The sequence below is a fragment of the Hemicordylus capensis genome, chromosome 8 (genome assembly GCF_027244095.1).
Source record: "Hemicordylus capensis ecotype Gifberg chromosome 8, rHemCap1.1.pri, whole genome shotgun sequence".
Taxonomy (NCBI): Eukaryota; Metazoa; Chordata; class Lepidosauria; order Squamata; family Cordylidae; genus Hemicordylus; species Hemicordylus capensis.
This window is the reverse complement of record NC_069664.1, coordinates 2,569,715-2,593,422: the sequence shown is the minus strand read 5'-3', so window position 1 is coordinate 2,593,422 and position 23,708 is coordinate 2,569,715. Positions and strand designations below refer to the sequence as shown.

Sequence of the window (23,708 nt, the reverse complement as noted above, 5' to 3'; positions counted from 1 at the left end):
AGACCCAGTTCCACCTAAGGGCTCCCTGGCTGACTCCTGTCCTGGAAGGAAGAAGGGTGACCCCTCCTCCTCCCTGGTACTTACATCATAGCCTCTGAGGACTGCAAGGTGGAAAGCCAGAAGCTGTAAAGGAATGACGCTCAGGATTCCCTGCAGGCAATCCACAGAGTGGGGGACTTTGATGGTCCGCTTGTTGTTTTTGATGGTCTCAGTATCCTCCTTACCACAAATCACGACTGGCCGCCCCTGGGAGTTGCAAGAAGGTCAAGCAAGAGGGGTGGGGAGAGAGAGAGAGAGAGAAAAGAATCCTGTTTGAGTGGTGGGACAGGAAAAAGGAGAGGCAGAGGCAAGCAACCATTTTCATGCCTTCTGAAAGTTAACCTACCAGCATCTCCTTTTAGTTAAATTTAAGGAAACTAATTAGACATTGTCATAGTAAGGTAGTGCGTAGGCCTGTTCCCTTGAAAACTGAAGTCTCTCAGCCCCTAACCCTATGCTTGCCCCAAGGAACAATCTGCACACTTGCCTCTGTCCACTGTGCTCCTTTGTCACCCCACATTTTAAAAGTGCCAGGTTAAAGAGCTTGGCACAGTTTTAGACCTTCCCCTCCATTTCTCTAGTTCTCCCATTTATTTTAATCTGGAGAGAAGACACAGAAGCAAAACCAAGCCAAACTCGTTTAGCTTCACTTTGGAGCAGATCTTAAAGAGCCAAAACCAAATTTGAATTTGATGCAAAATTAATAGTTTTGTGCGCTGCCATTTGCCATCTGGTCTTTGAATACCGTAGTACCAATCTAAGTGATGTAGTGCAAAAATTGGGTCATGCATCTGTTTTATTCACATGGTCCGACCCACTCACATATGAAGGGATGGGTATCTCAACTGGCATCCAAAAGGAAAGTGCACCTGAGGGGGGAAGGAGGAGATACTACTCCCCCTCACCTGCACTCTCCTTATTGATGTCAAAATTATGACTGAGCAGCCCTCGCTGCTGCCCCCACCATGCCTAGCTTGGCCCCAAGAAATACGTGTGAAGGGAAAGAATGGTTAAGGCCCACAGCGGGACCCGGCAGGCTGCACAGAAGCACCTTGAGGGTCCTCAGCATGCCCGTTCCAGCCCTGAACAGACCCAGTGTGTAGTTGCTACACAAGCAAGAAGTATCAACTGGACAGATGCCAATAGCTTTGGCCCTCAAAGCGGTCCCAGTTACATTCTGCCTCCAAGCCAGGAGTCAAAGCAAAGAGAAGCGGGCTCAGGAGGAGGGAGCGAAACTCCCAAGTCAACTGCCGATGGGCAGAGGAAATGGCTTCCTCTTTTCTGTCAGGCACTGCCAGGTGTTCTAGGCTGCCTCGTCACACTTCCCTGTCCAATGCAAGCAAGAGAGGGGCTCTGTGGGGCTTGCTCTCCTTCCTGCGCCATGACACGCCCATGTCCATCTCAAAGTGGGGCTCCGACCTGCCTGGGGATGGCATTGCCCCGCATGGACTCACCTGCCGTGCCATCACTTGCTGCAGCGCGTTCTGGCACTTGGCATAGGTGTTGTCCCTCATGATGATCATGATCACAGGCATCAGCTTGTCCACCAGCGCGAGGGGCCCGTGCTTCAGCTCGCCAGCCAGGATGCCTTCCGAGTGCATGTAGGTGATCTCCTTGATTTTCTAGGGAGGAGAAGCAGCAGCAGCAGCAGCAAGTTAGCCCAGTCCTACGGAGTTTATGTTCCAGGCCAGAAAACTACCAGCATATCGCATTTGGATTCTTTTCTGAGTTCAGAAATAAAAACTCAGCCCGTTCCAAACTCGGAGAGGCAGTTCTTGCCATCTCAAGGTCTCACAACGTCCCTCCATCTTTGCTACATTTGACAGAATAGTTCTCAGTCCCTCTCTTCATCTAAAAATAATACAGGAAAGAGTTTTATAGGCCCATCTGAGTCTTGTTGAGTACTAGAAACTGGGGCAGCAGCGGGTGGGGGTACATTTAAGGCTGAAATCTGACTTCCACCCGTATGAGCCAAAAGCCACGCGCGCCATGGATGGCAGTTCCAGAAACCTCCTGGGTTTGCTGCCTGCCTGAGGAGGCAATACAAACCCCATCCCATCACTCCCCCAGAGATGGCTAAATACCTGGCAGGTCCCAAGGCATGGCTGGTGGGTTGTGTTCCGCTAGCGGATCACAAGCTGTGCAAGGCTCATTTAAAAGTCTGCACCTACTTCAGTCTTTTAGAGATCCTGCTTGGTTCCTTCTGGATTCAAAATCTTGCTACCAAATTAAACATAGCAGCAGTCTGAGAACTCCACCCGTACACCTCCCAAGCAGGCTTCCTGGAGATCTCCACCCCAGCCCCCCTCTTTTCTATGCCTGGTCACATCCGGCCCTTGGGAGTGTGGCTCGCACCTAGCCCTGGGCCGGCCCCTTTCTGAGGAGGCTCTTACCAGAGCGCCTTCCAGGCACGTCGCGTAGTGATAGCCACGGCCCATGATGAGGATGGACTTCTGGTGGTAGAGCTCTGTGGCCAGCTTCTGGATCTCATCGTCCATGCTCAGGACTTCTTTAATCAAGTCTATGGGGAGCAGCAAAAGCGAGAGACGCAGATAGAAAAGATTGCAGTCAAAAGCCACCCTCTCTTCTTTTGATTCTCAAACATGTACATGTAAAGTAAAAATTTAGGTGGGGGTCCCAGTGGGCTGTGAGCCTGGAAGATGACTGGTCTACCATACCCAGGAAGTGACATGGCCAACTGTTGGACAGCCTGCCTGCTCTGGTCTCTTCTTGCAGTGCAGAGGTAGGGGTGGGTGGGGGGTGGGTGGGGTGTAGATTGCGGGGAGGAAGAGAAGTGAGATCCAGAAAAGCAACCAGGGCCCTGGCCCACTCCTCCTCCATGATGTCTTCCAACACCTAGGAAGAAATTTAGTCTCGACTGTACGAAGAGAGCACACGAGCAGCACTGTCTTCCTTCAAAAAATTGTGTTTTATCATCACATCGTGGGGCAGCTGTACATACCAGGCAGTAACTTGAGACCTCGCATTATTTCTTTCCGTCTTTCTTGCATAGAGATTCTGTCATCACACATCATGAGTGCAAACATGACCAGTGAAACAAACTGGCTTGTGTAGGCCTAGGGAAGAGAGGAAAACCCCATTTGCAATATATGCTAGAATATTTCAAGTTGTCCAAAGCATACACTATAAGGCTGATGGGAGTTCAGAAAATCGACAGCTTTATTTCGGTCTTTGTGGGTGTCTTAAGGGCCAGGCTACCCATTTCCCCTGGCACACTAGTGCCAACAGTGTTCTCCTGGACGGCATCAGAAAATGAATCAGCTCTTCTACTTTGGAGTGGACAACAAACCTTGGGGGCAACCTGATCACCCTCTACTGGGTTATGTATTTTAACTCAGGAACCCAGATATCACCAATCAGGAATAGTTTACTGACCATAGGCATCAAACCAACCAATTTTTCCCAGTAGAGGAGGACCTCATTATTTACAGGGGTTCCATTCCTAGCTTATGATCGCGAATAATGAAACTGTGAATAACGAGGCATTGTGTCTATGGGAATTAGGGGGTTAGACTCTGGAGCCTGGAAAATGAGCTTTAAAGATCCACTAAAAAATCAGGGGGGAAAGCAGAAATAAGGATGGAGCACAGCTCTATAAGTATTATAATCATGAGGCTTCCTTACTCCACAGTTGAAGTTCAGCACTTACAAACCCCAAGCCTGTCTGGTTGCTCGGTTGCTCAGAGAGGAATCACAGGATTGGGCCCAGTTAAAGTAAACACACATGGGAGTTCCTTCACACCCCTGCCCCCTGCAAAGTTCAAGCTCACATTCGAAGCTCATGGTTGCAGTTCAGGTCAAGTTCAAAACCACGGATGTGCCAAATACCCTACCGTGAATATTGAATCTGGTACTTATTTTTAAACCACAGATATGTGAAACTGCGAATACTGAAACCGCTATTATTGAAGTCTGCCTCCATGGCGCAAAGTTATGTTTTGCAAAATTATGTGGTCAAGTCTTTCTGAGGCTGCATTCATACTTGCCAAAAGTAGCTGGAGGCCACATCTCTGTGGTGTCTTCTCACATTTGGGCAGGGCCAATTATGCTCTCTAAAGTTGTTCCTGAGTGGGCAGGAGCTGCCCAACCAGCCCCAGCCACGTTGTTTCTGTAGCCAAACCCTGACTGCAACGGTGCAGGAAAAGGATTCCCAACCTTGGTCTTTGGAGGCTGCTAGACTGCAACTCCCATCAACATTCTGTTTTCTCAGGTGATGGTCAAAGACCAAAATAAAGCTATCAATTTTCGGAACTCCCATCAGCCCAGTGGAGGATCCCAAGGCTAGAAATCCCTGGTGTAGGAAGACCCCGTGAGAAGCACCTCCCGCACTGCTAGTGGCAAGTGTGAACAGAGCTCCCAAAGGCCAGCTGCCCGAGTGCACTGAACACTGAGAGCACCAAGATCACAAGTGCTAAACCTCTCACAGCTCTGTTGCAGCGGCTGGAAACCTCTCTGCAAGGGACTAGGCGGGACTTCAAGCTTTGCCACAGCAAGTCACTCATCTTGTGAGCACATCAACAATGCGAAGGAAAGCAAAGACTTACTACTGCATAAGCAACAGGGTGAAGAATCTTACAAAGAGGGGGCATTATACAGTGAGGGAAATAAGTATTTGATCCCCTGCTGATTTTGTCCGTTTGCCCTCTGACACAGAAATGACCAGGCTATAATTGGAATGGTAGGTTTATTGTAGCTGTGAGAGACAGAACAACAACAAACAAACCCTCAAAAGCCCAGTGCCCAAAAGTCAGCGATGGATTTGCATTGTAGTGAGGGAAATAAGTAATCGATCCCTTCACAAAAGATGTCTTAGTACTTGGTGGCAAAACCCTTGTTGGCAATCACAGAGGTCAGACGTTTCTTGTAGTTGGCCACCAGGTTTGCACACAACCCAGGAGGGATGTTGTCCCACTCCTCTTTGCAGATCCTCTCCAAGTCAGAAAGGTTTCGAGGCTGATGTTTGGCAACCCGAACCTTCAGCTCCCTCCACAGATTTTCTATGGGATTAAGGTCTGGAGACTGGCTGGGCCACTCCAGGACCTTCATGTGCTTCTTCTTGAGCCACTCCTTTGTTGCCTTGGCTGTGTGTTTTGGGTCACTGTCATGCTGGAATACCCATCCACGACCCATTCTCAATGCCCTGGCTGAGGGAAGGAGGTGCTCACCCAAGATGGTACATGGTCCCGTCCATTGTCCCTTCGATGCGGTGAAGGTGTCCCGTCCCCTTAGCAGAAAAACACCCCCAAAGCATAATGTGTCCACCTCCATGTTTGATGGTGGGGATGGTGTTCTTGGGCTCATAGGCAGCATTCCTCCTCCTCCACACACGGCGAGTTGAGTTGATGCCAAAGAGCTCGATTTTGGTCTCATCTGACCACAGCACTTTCGCTCAGTTCTCCTTTGGATCATTCAGATGTGCATTGGCAAACTGCAGACGGGCCTGTACATGTGCTGCCTTGAGCAGGGGGACCTTGCGGGCACTGCAAGATTTCAGTCCTTCACGGCGTAGTGTGTTACCAATTGTTTTCTTGGTGACTATGGTTCCAGCTGCCCTGAGATCATTGACAAGTTCCCCCCGTGCAGTTCTGGGCTGCTTTGTCACCGTTCTCATGATCATTGCAACTCCACGAGGTGAGATCTTGCATGGAGCCCCAGACCGAGGGAGATTGACAGTTTTGTGTTTCTTCCATTTGCGAGTTATCGTGCCAACTGTAGTCACCCTCTCACCAAGCTGCTTGGCGATAGTCTTGTAGCCCAGTCCAGCCTTGTGCAGGTCTACAACCTTGTCCCTGACATCCTTTGACAGCTCTTTGGTCTTGGGCATGGTGGTGAGTTTGGAAGCTGAGTGATTGCTTGCTTCTATGGACAGGTGTCTTTTATACAGGTACTGTAACAAGCTGGGATTAGGAGCACTCCCTTACAGAGGGTGTTCCTCATCTCAGCTCGTTACCTGCATATAGTGAAAAGACACCTGGGAGCCTGAAATCTTGCTGGTTGATAGGGGATCGAATACTTATTTCCCTCACTACAATGCAAATCCATCGCTGACTTTTGGGCACTGGGCTTTTGAGGGTTTGTTTGCTGTTATTCAGTCTCTCACAGCTACAATAAACCTACAATTCCAATTATAGCCTGGTCATTTCTGTGTCAGAGGGCAAACGGACAAAATCAGCAGGGGATCAAATACTTATTTCCCTCACTGTACATCCCTATCCCACAAAAAAAATATATGTCTCTGGCCCTTATCATAGTTTGTTTATTAGATTTTTATACTGCCTCACCCAGATGGCTCTAGGCAGTTCACAATTTTACAAACAGATAAACACAAATAACCCATTAAAAACAAATAAAATTAAAACCAGTTGAAAATAGTTTCATTCCAGGTGTAACTTTTTATTCCTGAGCACCAGCAGAGCCAAACACAGTTGCAGTTCAATTCAGTGGAGCTCCACCAATCTAGAATAGGATTCGTCCAATAAATCCAGTCTAACTCCATGTCTGCCTGACCGGATGGACTATGTACGTTCTGACCAAGCACAGCAAGTGCCACCGACTCTGTGCTTCAGCTCCCTGCCTCCGCCCCCACCCGCAAGGGGGCACATCATTACTTGATGACCCCCCTTCTGTTCCATTGGCTGTCTTCTCAGTTGATCAACACAGGCCGTTTCCCCAAGGAAGTATGGTCTGGGATAAGAAGTGGAAGTGAGCCCGAGCGGTGATTACATTCTCCAGAAATGTAATCTTAATGTACTGTGTAACAGCGGCTCACTTTTGGGCCGTTGCCCACAGGACCAAGTGCCACCCCTCACACAAAAGAACTATCGGCTTATGGCATCCCAGAGCTACACAACCACACAATGAGGAATTGAGGCAGCAGTGGGATGTTGGGGACAGATTGCTGGGCTTCATTTTATTTATTTTTATTAAACATTTATTAAAATGTGTATTCCCCGCCCCTCCAGTACACTACTTGCTCGGTGCGGCTCACAATGCTAATAAAACAGATTCAAATGTAAAATAAAAGACTAATTAAGCCAAAAGACCAGGTTAAAACTACATTTAAAAGTACACATTTTTTAAAAGTTTCAAATTAAAAGTTATTAATAAAAAGCTAAAAAATGAGAACTATACAAACTTAAGAACCTACCAGATATAAGCAGCCAATAAAACATTAAAAAGCCTCTTTTAAAAGGTATGTTTTTATTTGCTTTTTAACAAAACACTGAGGGAGGGAGCATCGCAAAGCTCTTCAGGGAGGGCGTTCGAAAGCCGAGCGGCCACCACCGAAAAGGCCCTGGGGAGACCTGGGATCTGAGCACCACTCAGCTAAGCAACTCACTGGATGGCCAAGGGCGTCCCTCCCCTGCCTCAAGCCAAAGAGGCTGAACTGGGTCCTCAGGAAAAGAGCAGGATGCAAATGCAACCAACCAAGTGACTGGATTCAGCTTGAGGGGAGAGGATCCATTTCTGGGCAACCCATGGCCAGAACACGACTCCCACCATTATACTTGGAGGGGTTGGTTCTCTCAGCCTCTTGGGGTCAGTTAGTAGCAGTTGTCTGAATGAGCGGGGGGGGGCACCGAAGGAGGCATGGCCGCCTCTGCTTCCTGGCAGCAGCTTGGGTGGCTCCTCTCTCGCTCCCGCCCTGCGGTCTGGCCACTCAACAGGTAGAGCTACACTGTTAACTGCACAGCTCTACCTGATGAATGGCCAGCCTGTAGGCAGTGCGGGAGAGAGAGCTGCCTCCTTTGGCTCGTTAGATTGAACTACTTATTAGGATGAAGATCCTTCCTGCTCTTGATGGCAACTTGGGCACCACAAGAATCTCCCTATCCTTTGCACCCGACATTAACCCCCGAGCTCCATGTGGGACGATCACTGCTGCAGAAGCAGCAATACTGCAAAGAAGCTGAAACTTAATCCAGATAGGACGGAAGTGCTCTGGGTTGGTAGAACTGACCAACTGAGTAATGAGGTAAATCTGGTCTTGGACAGGGTCACACTCCCTCTGAAAGACAAAGTCCGCAGCTGGTGTGTGTGTGTGTGTGTGTGTGTGTGTGTGTGTGTGCGTGCTTCGGTGCCCCCCGGATCATTCGGACAAACTGCTACTGACCCCAAGAGGCTGAGAGAACCAACCCCTCCAAGTATGATGGTGCGAGTCGTGTTCTGGCCATGGGTTGCTGTCATTGGAGGCGCAGGTGGCGGCAGTGTGCAGAAGCGCCTTTTACCATCTACGGCTGGTACACCAGTTGCGACCCTACTTGGAGAAGTGGGACCCGACCTCAGTCACTCATGCGTTGGTAACATCCAGATTGGACTACTGCAATGCGCTCTACGTGGGGCTGCTATTGAAGACTGTTTGGAAGCTTCAGCTGGTTCAGAATGCTGCTGCAAGCATGCGCGTGGGTGCAAGTCGTTTCACAAGTATTACAACCATCCTGTGTCACCTTCATTGGCTACCAGGCTTCTGGGCTAGATTCAAGGTGCTGGTATTGACCTTTAAAGCTCTACACAGCTTGGGGCCAGGGTACCCGCTGGACCGCATTCGCCCATATGAATCTTCCAGGGCCCTCCACTCATCATCTCAGGCAACTCAGACCCTGCTCGTGACCCTGCCACTAACAGAGATCCGGTCGGCGGGGACTAGATACAGGGCCTTTTCAGTTGTGGCCCCTCAACTTTAGAACACCCTCCCTGAAGAGCTTCACCATACTCCCAACTAAAATGCATCTGTTTAAAGAGGCTTTTTAATGTTCTATTTCTTTTGGTTATATCTGGAAGGTTCTTTAGCTTTTTATAATTTTCAGTTTTTAGCTTTTAAAATAATCTTTAATTTGACCCTAATAATGATTGTGGTTTTTAATCTGACAACTTCTTTGTTTAATTTAGTTAATTTTATTACTTTTATTGCATCTTTCTTTCTTTCTTTCTTTATTCATTCGATTTCTATATCGCCCTTCCAAAAATAGCTCAGGGCGGTTTACACAGAGAAAGAATCAATAAATAAGATGGATCCCTGCCCCCAGAGGGCTCACAATCCAAAAGGAAACATAAGATAGACACCAGCAACAGCCACTAGAGGTCCTGTGCTGGGGGTGGATAGGGCCCGTTACTCTCCCCCTGCTCAATCAAGAGAATCACCACGGTAAAAGGTGCCTCTTTGCCAAGTTAGCAGGAATAAGATCTTGTGTTTCTCTTATTGTCGTGAGCCGCCCCGAGCAGCAGTGCACTGGAGGAGCAGGGTATAAATATTCTAAATAAATAAATATTGCAACGCGCTCTGGACTGGCGCGCAGCTCCTCTTCGAGTCCGGAATCACGGTCTCAGCCCTTTGGGGAAAGGGTTCCTACTTGCCCGACACCCCCAAGGCCCTCCCCCAGGTCAGTGGCACCCTGCGGGAAGCAGTGCCTTGTCAGGGATTACCCCAGACGCCAAAGCCTCGGCATCTGAAGAGCGGCTTCTTCGCTGGTCTCCCGGGAAGCAGAGAGCAGCCCCAGAAACAGACTCGGAGGTTTCTGACCTGCCTTGTGGGAAGCAACACAAATATTTTCCGAAGAGCTCGACTGAGGGAGGCTGGACCTGTCACACCTGTACCAACAAGTGAACTCATACCATTGTGGCCGGTGTGGAGGACCTGCCAGCATAACATTACGTACATGGCAGCTGTTGCCTCAGCATTCAAGTGCAGGAGAAGGCCGGCTCGCTGCCAAGGCCTCTCAAAGACAAAACCAAACCGGCCGATTGCCTGGGGGCAACTCACAAGGGACACTCAGCTAGGAGTCTGTTGGGCACCCCACAAAGAGAGGAGGGGGAGACCCAGCCGAAGAAGAGCCCGGCTGCATTCGGGAGGTTGGCACAGGAAGCACCACGTGAAGGGAGCGTGTGGGGGTGGCTGCTCTTGCTGAGCCACAGTCCGTGCAGGAATGCACCACTGGAGGCTGCAGCCACTCTGAGAAGCACCAAGGCGGGGGGATGACAGTGTCGGCTCTAGTGGAAAATGGGGCACTGCCTCATGTTGACAAACACTCTTCTCCTCAGTGGGCAACCAGTAAGCGTGAGAAAGAGTGTCAGCTTCCTGAAGAATAACTGAATACAATACACAGAGGAGTAATACGCTTACATGTATATACCCCTTACAGGGATTTGTGCAGCATTCTATATAGGTCACCTATTCTCGCTTCCTTGTTATTTATAACTGCATCCTAATCTCAAACCTACACCACAGATGCGGCAGTCTGGCAGACATCTGGAAAAGCTTCCTGAAATAAACAGGGGGAAACCCAGGCAATCTCCCAAAGCTTTAGGAATGCCCCATCATCAACAGTGCAGTACAGATGAATAATATTGTTCTCGGCTGGCAATAAAACAGTCTTACCTTTACCAGCTTAAATGCTAAAATGCAGTTTATAGTTCTTCAAACCCAATCAGATTACATGACATACATAATGCATGAATGGTAGTGCTGGCCCCCTTTTTCTTTCCAGAGAAGGACTGAAAGTAACTTTCTAATGCTACCCCGAACAGAAGCCCCCTCCTGCATGGATGCCATGCAACATATTTAGCTGCAAGAAAATTACCCTCTAGATTCTGTCTTGATGTTCACACCATAAAACAGTCCAGCTAAAATCATTAAAATCATGCACCTAGCATACAAGCTCTATATCCCATGGGATGTCTGACTGAAAACCTGCCTTCAGAATTCACACCAACAGAAAGGCAGCTTTTGCCTGCGAGATATGGATGTGCCCGTACTGTTACAGAGCTCCACCAACATTGATTTATCCACTATAGACAAGTGAACTATGGTTTCTTGAGGACTTAGGACCATCAAATTTAGCAAACAGGAATTTGGAATCCGATGCAAAGTGTTGACGGCTGGGGACATTGAGAAATCATCTAAACATGGGAATCATCTTTAAGTCACCTTTAACAACAGGATTGAGTATTAAAAGGAGGGCATTTGTGTCTCGTTCTCCTGGCTTCCACTCATGCTCCATATGCTGCTGCTGCTGCCTCTCACCAATATGGAAAAAAAAATCAGTGTAGCACAAGGAATTGTGCTGGGTTGGAAGTGGGAAATCTGGGTTCAGATCTCTGCCCAGCCAAGAACTTCACAGGTGATACCTTTAGCAAGTTTTCCTTCTCAGGTTAACTCAACATGCAGGGTGGCATGCAATTTCTTAATAAAAAGTATTGGGGGGGGGGGATCCCCAGTCTTCCCAGATCACCATGCCTCTTGAAAAGGCTTTTTAAATAAATGGCTCCAAATTCAAAATGGGGTTCAAAATAGAACATTCTAACTGTATCACAAGACAGACAGATCCAAACTGTTCATCCCAACAGCACTTATCTTGGTGCAGAGAGAGGATCACCTACCTTGGTGCTGGCAACTCCAATCTCTGGCCCAGCATTGATGTGCACTCCGCAGTCGGTCTCCCGGGATATTGAGCTACCAACAGTATTGGTGATGCCTACAGTGAGGGCTCCTCTCTCCTTGCAGTACCGAAGGGCCATCAGCGTGTCTGCGGTCTCACCTGCTAAGGCAGATGGAGAGAGTGCATTACAGCCCAGAAGACAGCTGCAAACATGGCTGACCAAAGCGGCAACTGATTTTTCAAGAACGTTTGTTTTGGGCCTTCTGCTCAGTTTCATGAACAAACTACTTCTGAGATACAACAGGGCAGAAGACATTTCAGTGAGAACGGCTTTGTGAATGACAACCACATGCTGAGAAGAGGGAAACACTGCAGATGTCTTATTTTTATATGGTAGAACTTTGTTCCTGGGATGGCATAAAGTATTAGAAGAAATTCAGTATAGCAAAGGATGCAATCCAGCAAGTACTGTTGCTGGGCGTCCCGTATTTCCTGTAAAGTGCACTGAAATCAGTGGAATTCGAAATCCTTTTACTGCAATATTGTAGAAGAAATTTCCCTGCTGATTACTCTTCTGCATAATCCACTGGCATGGAACTCATTACAGACAGCTCTGTCTGGAGTGAGTGTGTGTCTGCAACCAGACTGCCCCAAACCACTCAGGAGGCGCAAATGCCCACCACCCTCTAGCAAGAAGGGCCCCAGCAGCCTTGTGCTGCAGTTTGGAGAAGGAAACACAAATAGGAGGCGATTCTCCTGTTATTCCTCATGACATCCAGACCTCAGTGCAAGCAGGGTGTTCTCTCTCAGGTCCTCTCCACTTGCTGGAGGGCTTGGGAGATATGAGGCTTGTCTTGCTGTCTGGAGAAGGGAAGAAACAGCAGAAGAGACTTCTGACATCTCCTAGCTTCTCTTCCCAAGGCTTTCTTCACCCCAGAGGAGTGGGGTGGGAAGAGGGTGAGAGAGACTGGAGAAGAATCAAATCAATATTTGTAGGCCCCTGATGTGTACAAACATTAATATACTTAAAATGTGAATATCCACTTGGTTTAAATGTGTAGCCTTCATTTGACATTTAGTTTCTCTCCCGATTTATTTCTAGATGTACTTTACTTCATTACATTTGCACAGAGTTTTCCTTCTTTCAGTCTTGTACCTAAAATGAAAAATGCACTTTGCCCAGGAAAACTTGCATGTACTGGACTCTTGATCAGCACCAGAGCTGTACCTAGGATGTTGTGGTTTTTCAGCGCTGTCAAGATGGGAGGGGATGGTGCTTTGTGCTCCGAAGTCCTGAAGGGAGAACTGCAGGGAGGCATCTGCTCGGGGCTCCATGAGCTGCAACCACTTGTGCCTGGGGATCGTGGGAGTTGCAGTTCAACAACTGCTGGGGCCCCAAGGTTGCCCACCCCTCCTCTCAGTAGCATCGGGAGGCTGGCAGCAGCCAGTTTGGAAGGGAGATCAGCCGGCGCTGCGTTAGGCAGCACGGGCCAGAGCGACTCTCACTGCCTTAAAGGGAGAGTGTGTGAAGTGTGTGTGCACGGCCCCGTTTGGGAGGGAAATCGATCGGCCCCGCTGCGTTGGCAGCGAGACCAGGAGCGGCTCTCCCTGCCTTTAAGGCAGAGAGAGTCACTCTGGCCGAGCTGCCAATGCAGCGCGGGCCGATTTCGGCTCCAATTTTGGCCCCGTAGCCCCGTTTGGGACTGAAATAATGCCCCCGCGTCTGACGTCAGACACGGGGGGCATCTGGGGCCGCGCTCACGGCCCAACTGGTGGCAGCCCGCGTTCCTTGAACCCGTTCGCCCAATGATGGCTCTGCCTCTGCCTACTCTGGAGCATCCAGTGTCAATGGCCATTATTTATTTATTTGTTCGATTTCTATACCGCCCTTCCAAAAATGGCTCAGGGCGGTTTACACAGAGAAATAATAAATAATAATAAAAAAGGTGGATCTCTGTCCCCAAAGGGCTCACAGTCTAAAACATTAGGTGCTGATCAACCCCAGTAAAAAGCAATTAAGTCTGGCCTCCCCTCTGAAGTCTGCCCACCTGCTGACACTTCCCGGAGAAAGACCCCACCTGACTGGCTAATGAAAAAGCACACGTCATCTCGGAAGACTGGAGTGTTTCTGTCCAAGAAGTCACTGGCTAGTTCCACCATGACAGGCAATTCCGTTAGTTCTTCCAGCACTTGACGAGTCTGGTGAGACAGAAGCAAAAGGAAAGTGGCACACTGCTCAGCCCACAAAGCAATGCCACTAAGACTCTGGAGGGGATTCCCTCATCCTGCTTTCATCTGGGTAGTATGCCAATAATGAGCAGGGAAAAGGGGAGTCATTTCGACTTTGCATTTCGTATGCAGGGGGGGAAGCATCTAAGATCAGCCCTGCTCAAAAACATATCCTCACAGACTCTTTGGAAAGTGTGTGAGAGTGTGTGTGCGCACACACCCCCAGCAATAGGAAATATTTTAGAAAAAAACATCCACTGGGTTTAATCAAGTATAGTTTGGGTGAGCCATAGTTTGCTGCTACACCTGAAAAGATATTGGATTTATCTGAATCCAAGACTAGGCTTTTTCCAGGTTCTCTGATGTTAGAAATCAGGAAATTGTCTTCAATTCAGTCTTCTTCTTTTCAGGTAAATACAGGTATAACCTGTTTTGATATCTGTTTTTAAGGGGGGTATATAAAATTCGAGATAATCTTCAATTTGAGTAAATAATATAGTAAAATAAGGTTTGTGCTTACCCTCTAAACTAATTTTACCAATTCAGATGAAATTGCAAACTGGATTTGCCCAAACAATGCAGTCAGGGGCTGAACCTGAGCATGCAGGATCAGGGCTGCGATGGTGTGTGGAAGTCAGCCCAATGACTAACACTCTAATCCTAAATACCATCACCTGGGAGGACAAAGTGGCATGATTTCCATAGGCAAGCAATCTCCACCCTTTGAATACACCTTTGCATGTTCAGACTGATAATTAATCCCTGGATTGAAAACTTTATGCATTCCAGATGGGCCACTTTCAAACAAAGGCCAGGCCACTCTTTGAACATGGCTCTGTTACTGCAAGGGGCCATCACCGCTGCATTTGTGACCAGAGACTTGCCAAGGCAACATCACCCTTGGTGACCATTATGCAAGGAGCTGCTGATTTGCTTGATTTGTTTCACTCCCTACTTGAAAGAAAATCCAGTTGGTCACTTACTGCAACTGCAGCATGATAACTTGTCCCACAAGCAATTAGGATCAGACGCCGACACCTCTGGATCTCCTTAATGTGATCTTTCAAGCCTCCAAGATTTACTGTTGCACAACACACACACACACACTTCATATTAAACACAGCACAGAAAAACAAATCAATCAGCTTATTTGTTTAGGCGTAGCCATAACAAAAATATATTTGATATAAAAATAAGTCGTTAATTTTAAAAATTCACAAGATGCTCAAAAACAGAAACATTGACTCAGAATAATTCCGATTGCATCAGCTTGCCACAGAAACAAAGAAGGTGTGACATAATTTTTTTATCAGCGAATACAAAATTTGTATAGACCCCCAAAGATCTCCCAGGATAAACCATAAGCAATGGCCGAATAAATAATTGCATAAACCATTGTAGAAGTTACAATAAAAGTGTAAATGGATCAGGTCTTCCACTCCCCCAGACCCACCACAGGGACCCAGCCATTCTGCAACAGGAATTCCAGCCATATGGCCTGCGAACACAGGGGATGGTAAAGCATTGGATCTAGCATGTTAAACCACTTTCCTAAGTCTCATCTCTGTCCAGCTTGATAAATAAAGTACTGGGAATGAGGGAAAAGAAAGTTTAGGATAAGTGTAAAGAGGGAAAACAAAAACAAAAATGCATTTCAACAAAATCTCCAAGATTAATTTTGGCAGCTTACAGGAAATGAGAAGCTAGCCCCCCCTGCCCCCCTCCACTCCAAGAGAAAGGGGAAACTGACTCAGGTGATGCCATCCAGGAAAGTGGCTGAGCCTACATAACCCCAGCCCTCTGAGCAGCCCAGAGGGAGAGGCGGAAACCTACTAATCAGCAGAATGACCACAGTGCCATCCATGGAGAAGAGAGGCAGAGGGATCTTTGTGTTCCATCAGGGGTCACTCACAGGTTGTCTCTGATGTGGATAAACCCACTTAGCCATATTTTAATAGGCACCACTGAAACAAAAATACTGAAATCCTAACGCAACAATGGCAAAGCTTGTGTTTCGGTTACCAGTGTAGTCATCAAAGTTGACTCTTCCCCTCATGGTGTTAACAACAGATTCCGGTTGTTCAAAAATTTCCTTCTGCATGAACGAACTGAAGTTACCTTTAGAAAAACAAAAAAATGTCAATGGGTGGGAACAAAACTGCAGCATAGCAGAAGAGTCAATTTCTTTGTCCTCTGCAATACAAGCTGAAGGCGGGGTGCAAAGCCTCAACCTCCACCTTTTTAAATACCAAACCCAGAAGTGACATCTTCTAGCCCCATCCCGCCCCGCCCCAAGGAGCCTCACAACCAGCATCCCAAGTGCTACTTGGGCCTCCGAGGCAGTTTGGGGTGTGTGGAGGACATCATGGTTGCCGCCACAGGACTTCCTGGCAGTCAGTTCTGGAGATGTGGGAAGGCCTAGCCCACCAGGTCCCACCCCACTCTCTCCAAAAAGGACTCAAACTGCCAGCCAGGAGGCTACAGTCTGGACTACATGAACAAGATGGATGAGAGAGGGGTGAGATATGGACAATTTATAAAGGGATATGGGCAATTCAGTAAGGAGAGGAAGAGCAGACAAGGCAGAACCCAAAAGGCTTTGTTCAAGAAGTCAGTCTTGAAGAGAGTCCAAGCCCAGAATTCTGTTTTCCAGTGTCCAGGGGCAAAAGCTAGAACATGTTGCTATTCCTTTTTGAAAAACTAGCAGGAGCAATGTACCGTCCTACTCTCTTCTTACTCCCCGAGTGGGAGGGAGTGGTCCAGGTGGGAAAGGAAAGCTTGAGAAGGACAGGTTAAGGAGAATAAGTCCCTACCTAGCAGGACCACAAAGTGAGTGGTGAGGCAAGATGGGGGATTTCTACCCACCATCCTGCCCCAGACAACAGAAGAGGAGCACAAAGATGCCTTTCTGGAAAGCAGGCTGGCAATACAAAGTGGGAAGCTCTGAGCGTGAGGAAGTTTGTGAGGGGAGGGCAGGTAGCTCAGCAGCAGAGCCTCTCTCTCTGCAATCAGAAGGTCCTGGGTTCAGTCTCTGATCAGGAGGATTTCAGGTCCAGCACTGGGAAAGACCAAGAGGCATGGAAGAGGAGCCCCCCAGCACAGCTGACAGTACTGGACTAGATACACCAGAGGCCGACCCCGCAAGGCAGCTTCGTAGGGACACACACCCTTCATGATCTGCTGAAGTTCCATCTGCAGGGTCTGAACAGCGCGCCCAGGGTGATCGCCAGCCCCGCGCTTGATTCGATGGATGGAGAGACGACCTTCCACAACAGCCGCCACATCGTCATCTTCTAGAAAGATGACTCTGTTGGTGTGTTCAATAACTGCACTGTAAGAGTTGAGAAAGGCACGGAATTGGGGGTGGGGAGGCAACCACTGATTTTAAGAAAACAGAAGAGTCTGCAATCCAACACATGAACTTTGCCACCTTACTCTGAGTCAGGGGCTTCTCAACCTGGCATCCCTTGATTCTGTTGGACCACAACTCCCATTATCCACAAAGTCACAATGTTTGGAGGCCACTGTGGCTGGGAGTGATGCAGTCCAACCACACCTGGAGACCCAAGGTTGGGCGCTCCACTGTGCTTCAGCTCCTGCAGGATCTTTCAGGAACTGTATTTTCTCTTGGATTAAAGGCACGCGTTTGAACCCATTTTTTATCTGAGCCAATTTCTCCTTCATCCTGAAGCAAACTGGAGGTCAATCAGCCAGGTCAATGCTAACGGGGTCTCAACCTTAAACATTTCACAAAGCAGCAGAAGTGCTTATCACGTGAGGAAATGTTTGTTAGTAACGTCTGTATCCCACCACCTCTTCAAGGAGCTCGCAAGGGTCTTGTGCCAACCATGTGAGAAAGGTTAAACAGAAAGAGGAACTGCTCTAGCCACTGCACCAAGCAGCTCCCAGGGATACACGAATAGTGGCATGGTGCCACTCGTGTCCTTACAAGTGACTAAGCTATGCCTGTTAGCTACAGCCCTGTGGCTCACGGAGCCCGCTCCTCTCTGGCCCTCGCTGCAGAAGTGCCGGCCCACCATGGCGTTAGGTGAATGCACAACCCACTCCTCCACACACTGTAGGAAGCCAGGCAAAAGGCTACCGCCGCCCTCTCCACAGGAGCCACAGACCTCGCGTCAGATGCAAAGTAGTACTCCACGGCCTTCTCTTCCACAGGAAAGAGGCAGGTAGTGCTGTCAATGCGAGACAGGCTGCAACTTCCCTTCTTGTCTTTGCCTGCAGGATCAGAAAGTCGGGTTAGGCGTCGTCACTGCACACACCAACATGATCAGAGAGCACTCGAAATTCCTACCACAGAATCGGCCCCAAAGTTACAGTACCAACATGAAACTTTTATTTTTTTTAAATGCCACTGGCACAACCCACTGGAATATTGCCTGCACAAGCTCCGCTGAAAGAAAATGGGATATGTAGAAGAGCCCAGGCACCTCCTCCTTTCAGTGGGACTTGAGCAGAAGACCTTTCCATAGATTCTGTCTTGCTGGGCATTTTCGTAAGGAATTAGAGATGCAAGTCCGTTGAAGGATGACACACTTGTCAAAATGATAAGCTAGTTGTTCTTGAGGCTGCAGTTTAACTAGCTAGACCTTCAAGTGAGCAGTTTTAAGTAGTTTTGCATACACAGCATTCAACTCTTTTAGATAAGTTCTGTGTTTGTCAGTAAAAAGCAGTAGGCAATATTCTAGTTACGAGGCAGGAATTCAGTTCAGGCCATGGTTAGGTAGACATCTCCAAAAGACTCCATAATTAGAGTAATATACACCTCAGTGTTTTGCCCTAGCTGTTAATTCTGGTTCCTTACAAGACAGCTGTCCTCAAAACCACACCGGGTAGCTTTGCTGAAGACAGCTGGACTTCTTGGAATATATTGTACCTTAGGAAGAGAAGAAGAATCTCTTTTCCAGAAAGAACATCAGCTGAAGAGTATCTTCGAGAGCCAGCCAACACTCTTCCTGAACAGGGACCCCTTCTCAATTACAGGGATTGTTCATCAATCTCAATCTCAATCTCCCCCCGCCCCAGGTCTTCTGCTTGGCATTGGAGCTCAAGAAGATATCTGAATGTTCTGGGGGGTACATTTGTGCACAAATGATCCAAACAAATGCTGAATCACAGAACAAGCTACTCTCTTTTTAAAAGAAGAAGTGGAGGGAAGGGTGAATTTGAATTTGCCACTGTGCCAGGCATGCATACTTGTCCTCATTCTGAGAAGGATTATCCACTAATGTTTGACAAACTGTTCACATTCAGATTGATAACTGATTGTATTTAAATACAGTACAAAATCTAGCATTATAAAACACTGCTTTCATGTTGATACCAACTTTAAAAAAACAAACACCCCACAAATTACACCAGGCCCACTAAAACAGTTTCTCCGAATCCTCATATTCATATGTTGGTTTCAAGTGAACAAATCAACAGAAGGGAGAGAAACCAGAAAAGGGCAAAGAAGGGATAAAGACCCTTTTGTTAAGCAAGAAGTCCCCACTCTTGATTATGGCATGCAGATCTTCTCCACACACTGCCATCTCTTTAGTATGCAGCCACTGCTTTCCATCGAAGAAACAAGAGGGAGTTTGACACCCTGCTATTACACACACAGGTGCGCAAGCACGCACACACACTCAACAGCTTGACAGTTAAGGCACACACTTGTGTATGTTAGATGGGTGCATATGTTCATATACATTTTGATATCCTGGAAACTAGCCGGAGAAATGAAAGGCTCTGCTCAAATAAACGTATTCGTAGAGTATGCACTGTGAGGTTTTGTTCATCCTTTCGAACAGCAAGCTGTAAGCTGAGTATTAAAGAGGCAGTGCTCACTTGAATTCATTTACTAAGATGCAGGAGGACTGAAGAATTAAGAATTATGTCTCAAATAGGCACCTTCCTCCAGTTTTATGGATATTCCATCAAAAGATTGATCTATAGATTGTGTGGCTGAAAGTGCAATATGAAAAATAGCTTCAGAAAGTCATCGACAACAAGAGGAAGTTCAGCATGCCAACTTAAAATAAAAACCAATGGCATACACACAGAGAAGGCAGACCCTCACTGGGACCCCATTCACAGAGTCCTGCTAGCTGTTTTAAGACAGGAAAATGTTACTTCCATCCTGTGCAGTGAGGCCCAGCAATTACATCGAAGGAATAACTCCTTTGCACAAACTCTGCCACTACATTTAGAGAAAACTGCTTTCAAGAGGCCACACAACGGAACAAATATCCCCACAAAAGATCCACACAGTTCATCAACAAGGGTCTGAGCAACACTGGCACTGTTCAGCACATAAAGGAGCTGCTATTCACATATGGTGGAAACATAACAGAGTGATTAAATATGGGGATATGATGGAATAAATGAAGTTCTTAACCTACATTTGAGGCTAGACCCTTTGATATAGCCAATTAACTAAGTAAATCCTGGGGTAAATGATCAGGTGAGATAGCCAGTTCTGTACATGCCAGTGGAGGCTCATTTAGTATATGCAGCAATGTGGGGAAATGACCCAAACTGGCAGATTTTCTGAAAAGAATGTGGGCATCTGTATTCTTAACAAGATCAACAGCCTATTTAAAATAATATCAATATAAAAAGTAATAAATTATACAAAGAATGCATTACACATCACAGAAGCTGGATTTGAGACTGGATTTAATTTAAGGCTACATTAACTGAGGAAAATCTGAAATAATGACACTTAATAGGTGGGGTGGAAATGTGTTTTTAACTATTGTTAATGTTAGCATATTTTTTGTTGGAACTGAATTTTGGTAGTACTGAATGATTAATAGTGAAGCAATCTAGGTAATCTACATGTAAATTTATTTAACAACAACAACAACATAACATTTGTAATGTAGATAACCCAACAGGAAAGATTCTACTACCATCATTGATTCAGCACTATGAAAGAACAAAACATGCAATCTCTCTATGCCCCCCACAATTCCGATTTATGTAGCTACAGCCAAGGGATGCATTTTTCAGGTGTTTAAATATATATATTTTTAAAGGAGGTCTCCCAAATAGTGTCGCATTTCCCTATTCCTTCAGCCCAGGGATTGTCCAGCCTGGGTCCAGTGTTCCCTCTAAGGCGTGCGCACATGCGCTCACATGTTTTTTGATGTCCTCTCAGTTAAATTTTAGATCCCGCTCAGGTTGAATCAGGAAGGCTCTATTCTGAATGCACATGGTGTGCACACACTGCCTTGATACTGCCGCTCAGAACAAAACCCATCCTGCACACAGATGCACAAAACTCATTCAGCACACACAAATTAGAGAGAACACTGCCTGGGTCCCCAGAGGCTGTTGGACTGCCACTCCCATCATCCCCCCAGCCACAGTGGCCAAAGGCCCATTGATGATGAGAGTTGTTGTCCAACAGTCTCTGGGGACCCAAGTTTGAGAAGCCCCGATTTAACAGACAGTGCCCAGGTCCTCACTTCTGCTGCCCTGGACTAAAAGACAGACAACATTCTGTTTGTATGTACCTGTTCTGTACAGTATTGGAATGTGGTCAGTAGAAAGCTTGTGCTCGCTTCGCACTCCGATGAGCAGCGGGCTCCCCCTCCTGAAAAACAGAACACCCAGCCATCACTGGGGGAGGGGAGGTTTTGCACTTGCAGCTCACCCCAAGCAACGACCAAGCCATTCAACTTTAAGCTAACATGGAGGTTCCCAACCTGGGCACCCCACTGCTGGCTGGACTACACCTCCCATCACCCCCCAGCTAACTGCCAAAGGCCACTGTGGTTGGGAATGATGGGAGTTGCAGTTCACATCACCTTGGGACCCAAGGCTGGGAACCCGGAGGTAAAGTGTCAGCATAGCCAAGGGAAATGATATGCAGTAGTGTCAAAGGTAAGCAGGCGTGCCCTGGAAAGAGCAAGCTCAAACAAGGCACCGTGAAGAAAGCAGGAAGGGGTCATGCCTGGGGGCTAATATGACTGGACAAGCATCATTCTGAACCCAGTGGGGAAATGTTAGATACAAAAAGAAAGAATTAAAAAGATGAAAAGGACGGAGAAGAATAGGATCTCAGCCGCACTCAGTGTTCTTCAGTGGGCTGGTTCTCATCATCAAAATCAGGGTCGGAGGAGCGCCCAGTCAAACTTCAAGCCCCGTGGGTCAAGACAAGGTCATGTGGAGGGGGGCAGGACGTGCATTTCCTCCATCCTTGCTACAGTGTTGAGTACACAAGGTGGGTGGGCCACCATCGCCCTAACCAGACGGGCCCAGCAGACAATCACCCCCACCCCCACCACTCCTTGATGTTTGCTGACCCACGGCCATTTCTCAGGACTGGCACACAGGGCTTGGCGCTTGATCATGAGAATGACCCCATACCTTTGCAACAAATTCAGAGTTGGATAAATCTTATGCTGGGATGGAATACAGTTTTAAAGCATCCCATGTAAATGGAATACATTATAATCTGTGGACCAACATCTCAGCTTCATATTTTGTACAGGCATGAACGTCAGAGACGTAGACCCTCTAGGCAGCCGAGGAAAGGATCTTTAAGCAATTTCCTTCACACAGCTCAAGCTGCAATTCCCAGGAATCTTTAGGATAAGCTGTGAAATGTGTATAAAACTGATCTCAGGATCAGTGAGGCACTTAGTTTGCCAAACATCAATAGCAGAGAAAATCTAAACATTCACTACAGTCAAAAGCGTCAGAGTCCATCACCATCACACCTGGGACCAAGCTCTGCTCTCTATCCAGCTCATCTCATTCTGCAATCATACTTCAATAAACAGCTGTTTAGCAAGCGGCTGCCTGTTAAATGCACAGTTCTTGGGATGGCTGTTGGGACTGACTGTGTACCAAAAAAGATTTTTAAAAGTTCTGTGTCTGTGCAATGGCATTTTTCTTTCATTTGGCCTCTTACTGCCCAAGCCATGGAAAGAGTGGAATATAAATCTACTAATAAGTATGCAGATTGATCTGATAACCCCCAATAACTGAGCAAGAGGCACCTTTTCAAAGTGGTGATTCTCTTTATTGAGCAGGGGGAGAGCAACTGGCCCTCTCCAGCCCCAGCACAGCATCCCTCCAGTGGCTGTTGCTGGTGCCTACCTTGTGTTTCTTTTTTAGACTGCGAGCCCTTTGGGGATAGGGAGCCGTTTTAATCAATTACTCAATCAATCAATCAATCAAATTTCTATCTAAACAGTTCTTTGGGAACTTTTGTTAAAAAGCGGTAAATAAATATTCATCGTATTTGCATCTGCTAATGTTCAACTGTTTGTAATTTCTTTTAAAAAAACAGATAGAGAGAAAAAATACATTAAGGAACTGGGACATTTTTATAAGAGAAATGTTTCACAGCTGTGTGCAGTGTAAAAAAACAGAATATACAGGTGATATAATCAGGCTCAAAATTAGCTAAAGAATCAAAAGTGTGTGATAAGACAACCAACATGAGAGATGTGAATAAGAAAACTGAGGTTTTTGTGTCCAATAAGCGCACAGTGTCTAGGGGTGGTATTTACCTGGTTCCGACTGCTTGACCGGGATAGTGAACACTCTTGAATACCAGGGCAAACGCACCTTCCTTGTGAGGGGAAAAAGCAAACATATCCTTTGGTTATTTCAAATCAAAAGATACGTACATATGTACGTACGTACACACACACAGTATTGCAGCACACTCTTGAGTGAATTAAGAGAACCCATCATCAATGCATTTGGGTGGCAATAACCATGTGATGACTAAGGATACCAAATTGGTATAGTGCAGACATAGCTAAAGTTGCAATTCTATGCACTTCTAGCAAGCCTCACAGAGCACTGTGGGATGTACAGTATTTCTATGCTGTACATATGCATAGGATTGCAATGTAAGAGTATCAGCTGGGAAGATCCTTCATCAAGTTTCACTTCAGCTAAGAAAAATATGTACAACTGAAGATAATATCTAATAATAGGCATCATCATCATCATCATCATCATCATCATCATCATCATCATCATAACCTAGCCTTTGCCATTTTGTAAACACAGACT

At 47.0% G+C, this 23,708-nt stretch overlaps 1 protein-coding gene across 6 annotated transcripts in view; it reads right to left on the bottom strand.

Annotated features, from left to right (window-relative positions):
- GFPT1 (glutamine--fructose-6-phosphate transaminase 1) overlaps window positions 1–23,708 on the bottom strand; it is a 47,752-nt gene that overhangs the window by 4,098 nt on the left and 19,946 nt on the right. The window contains exons 7-19 of one of the 6 annotated variants that reach the window (XM_053269644.1): window positions 23,195–23,256; window positions 21,188–21,267; window positions 17,795–17,900; window positions 16,832–16,995; window positions 15,687–15,782; window positions 14,648–14,745; window positions 13,484–13,634; window positions 12,664–12,789; window positions 11,437–11,597; window positions 3,002–3,116; window positions 2,433–2,560; window positions 1,494–1,661; window positions 85–246 (exon numbers count right to left, since the gene is read on the bottom strand). In XM_053269644.1, coding sequence (XP_053125619.1) covers window positions 85–246; window positions 1,494–1,661; window positions 2,433–2,560; window positions 3,002–3,116; window positions 11,437–11,597; window positions 12,664–12,789; window positions 13,484–13,634; window positions 14,648–14,745; window positions 15,687–15,782; window positions 16,832–16,995; window positions 17,795–17,900; window positions 21,188–21,267; window positions 23,195–23,256 — 1,617 coding nt within the window. The remainder of the gene's footprint in view (window positions 1–84; window positions 247–1,493; window positions 1,662–2,432; window positions 2,561–3,001; window positions 3,117–11,436; window positions 11,598–12,663; window positions 12,790–13,483; window positions 13,635–14,647; window positions 14,746–15,686; window positions 15,783–16,831; window positions 16,996–17,794; window positions 17,901–21,187; window positions 21,268–23,194; window positions 23,257–23,708) is intronic. The other 5 variants (XM_053269645.1, XM_053269646.1, XM_053269647.1 and 2 more) reach the window with 5 other exon arrangements.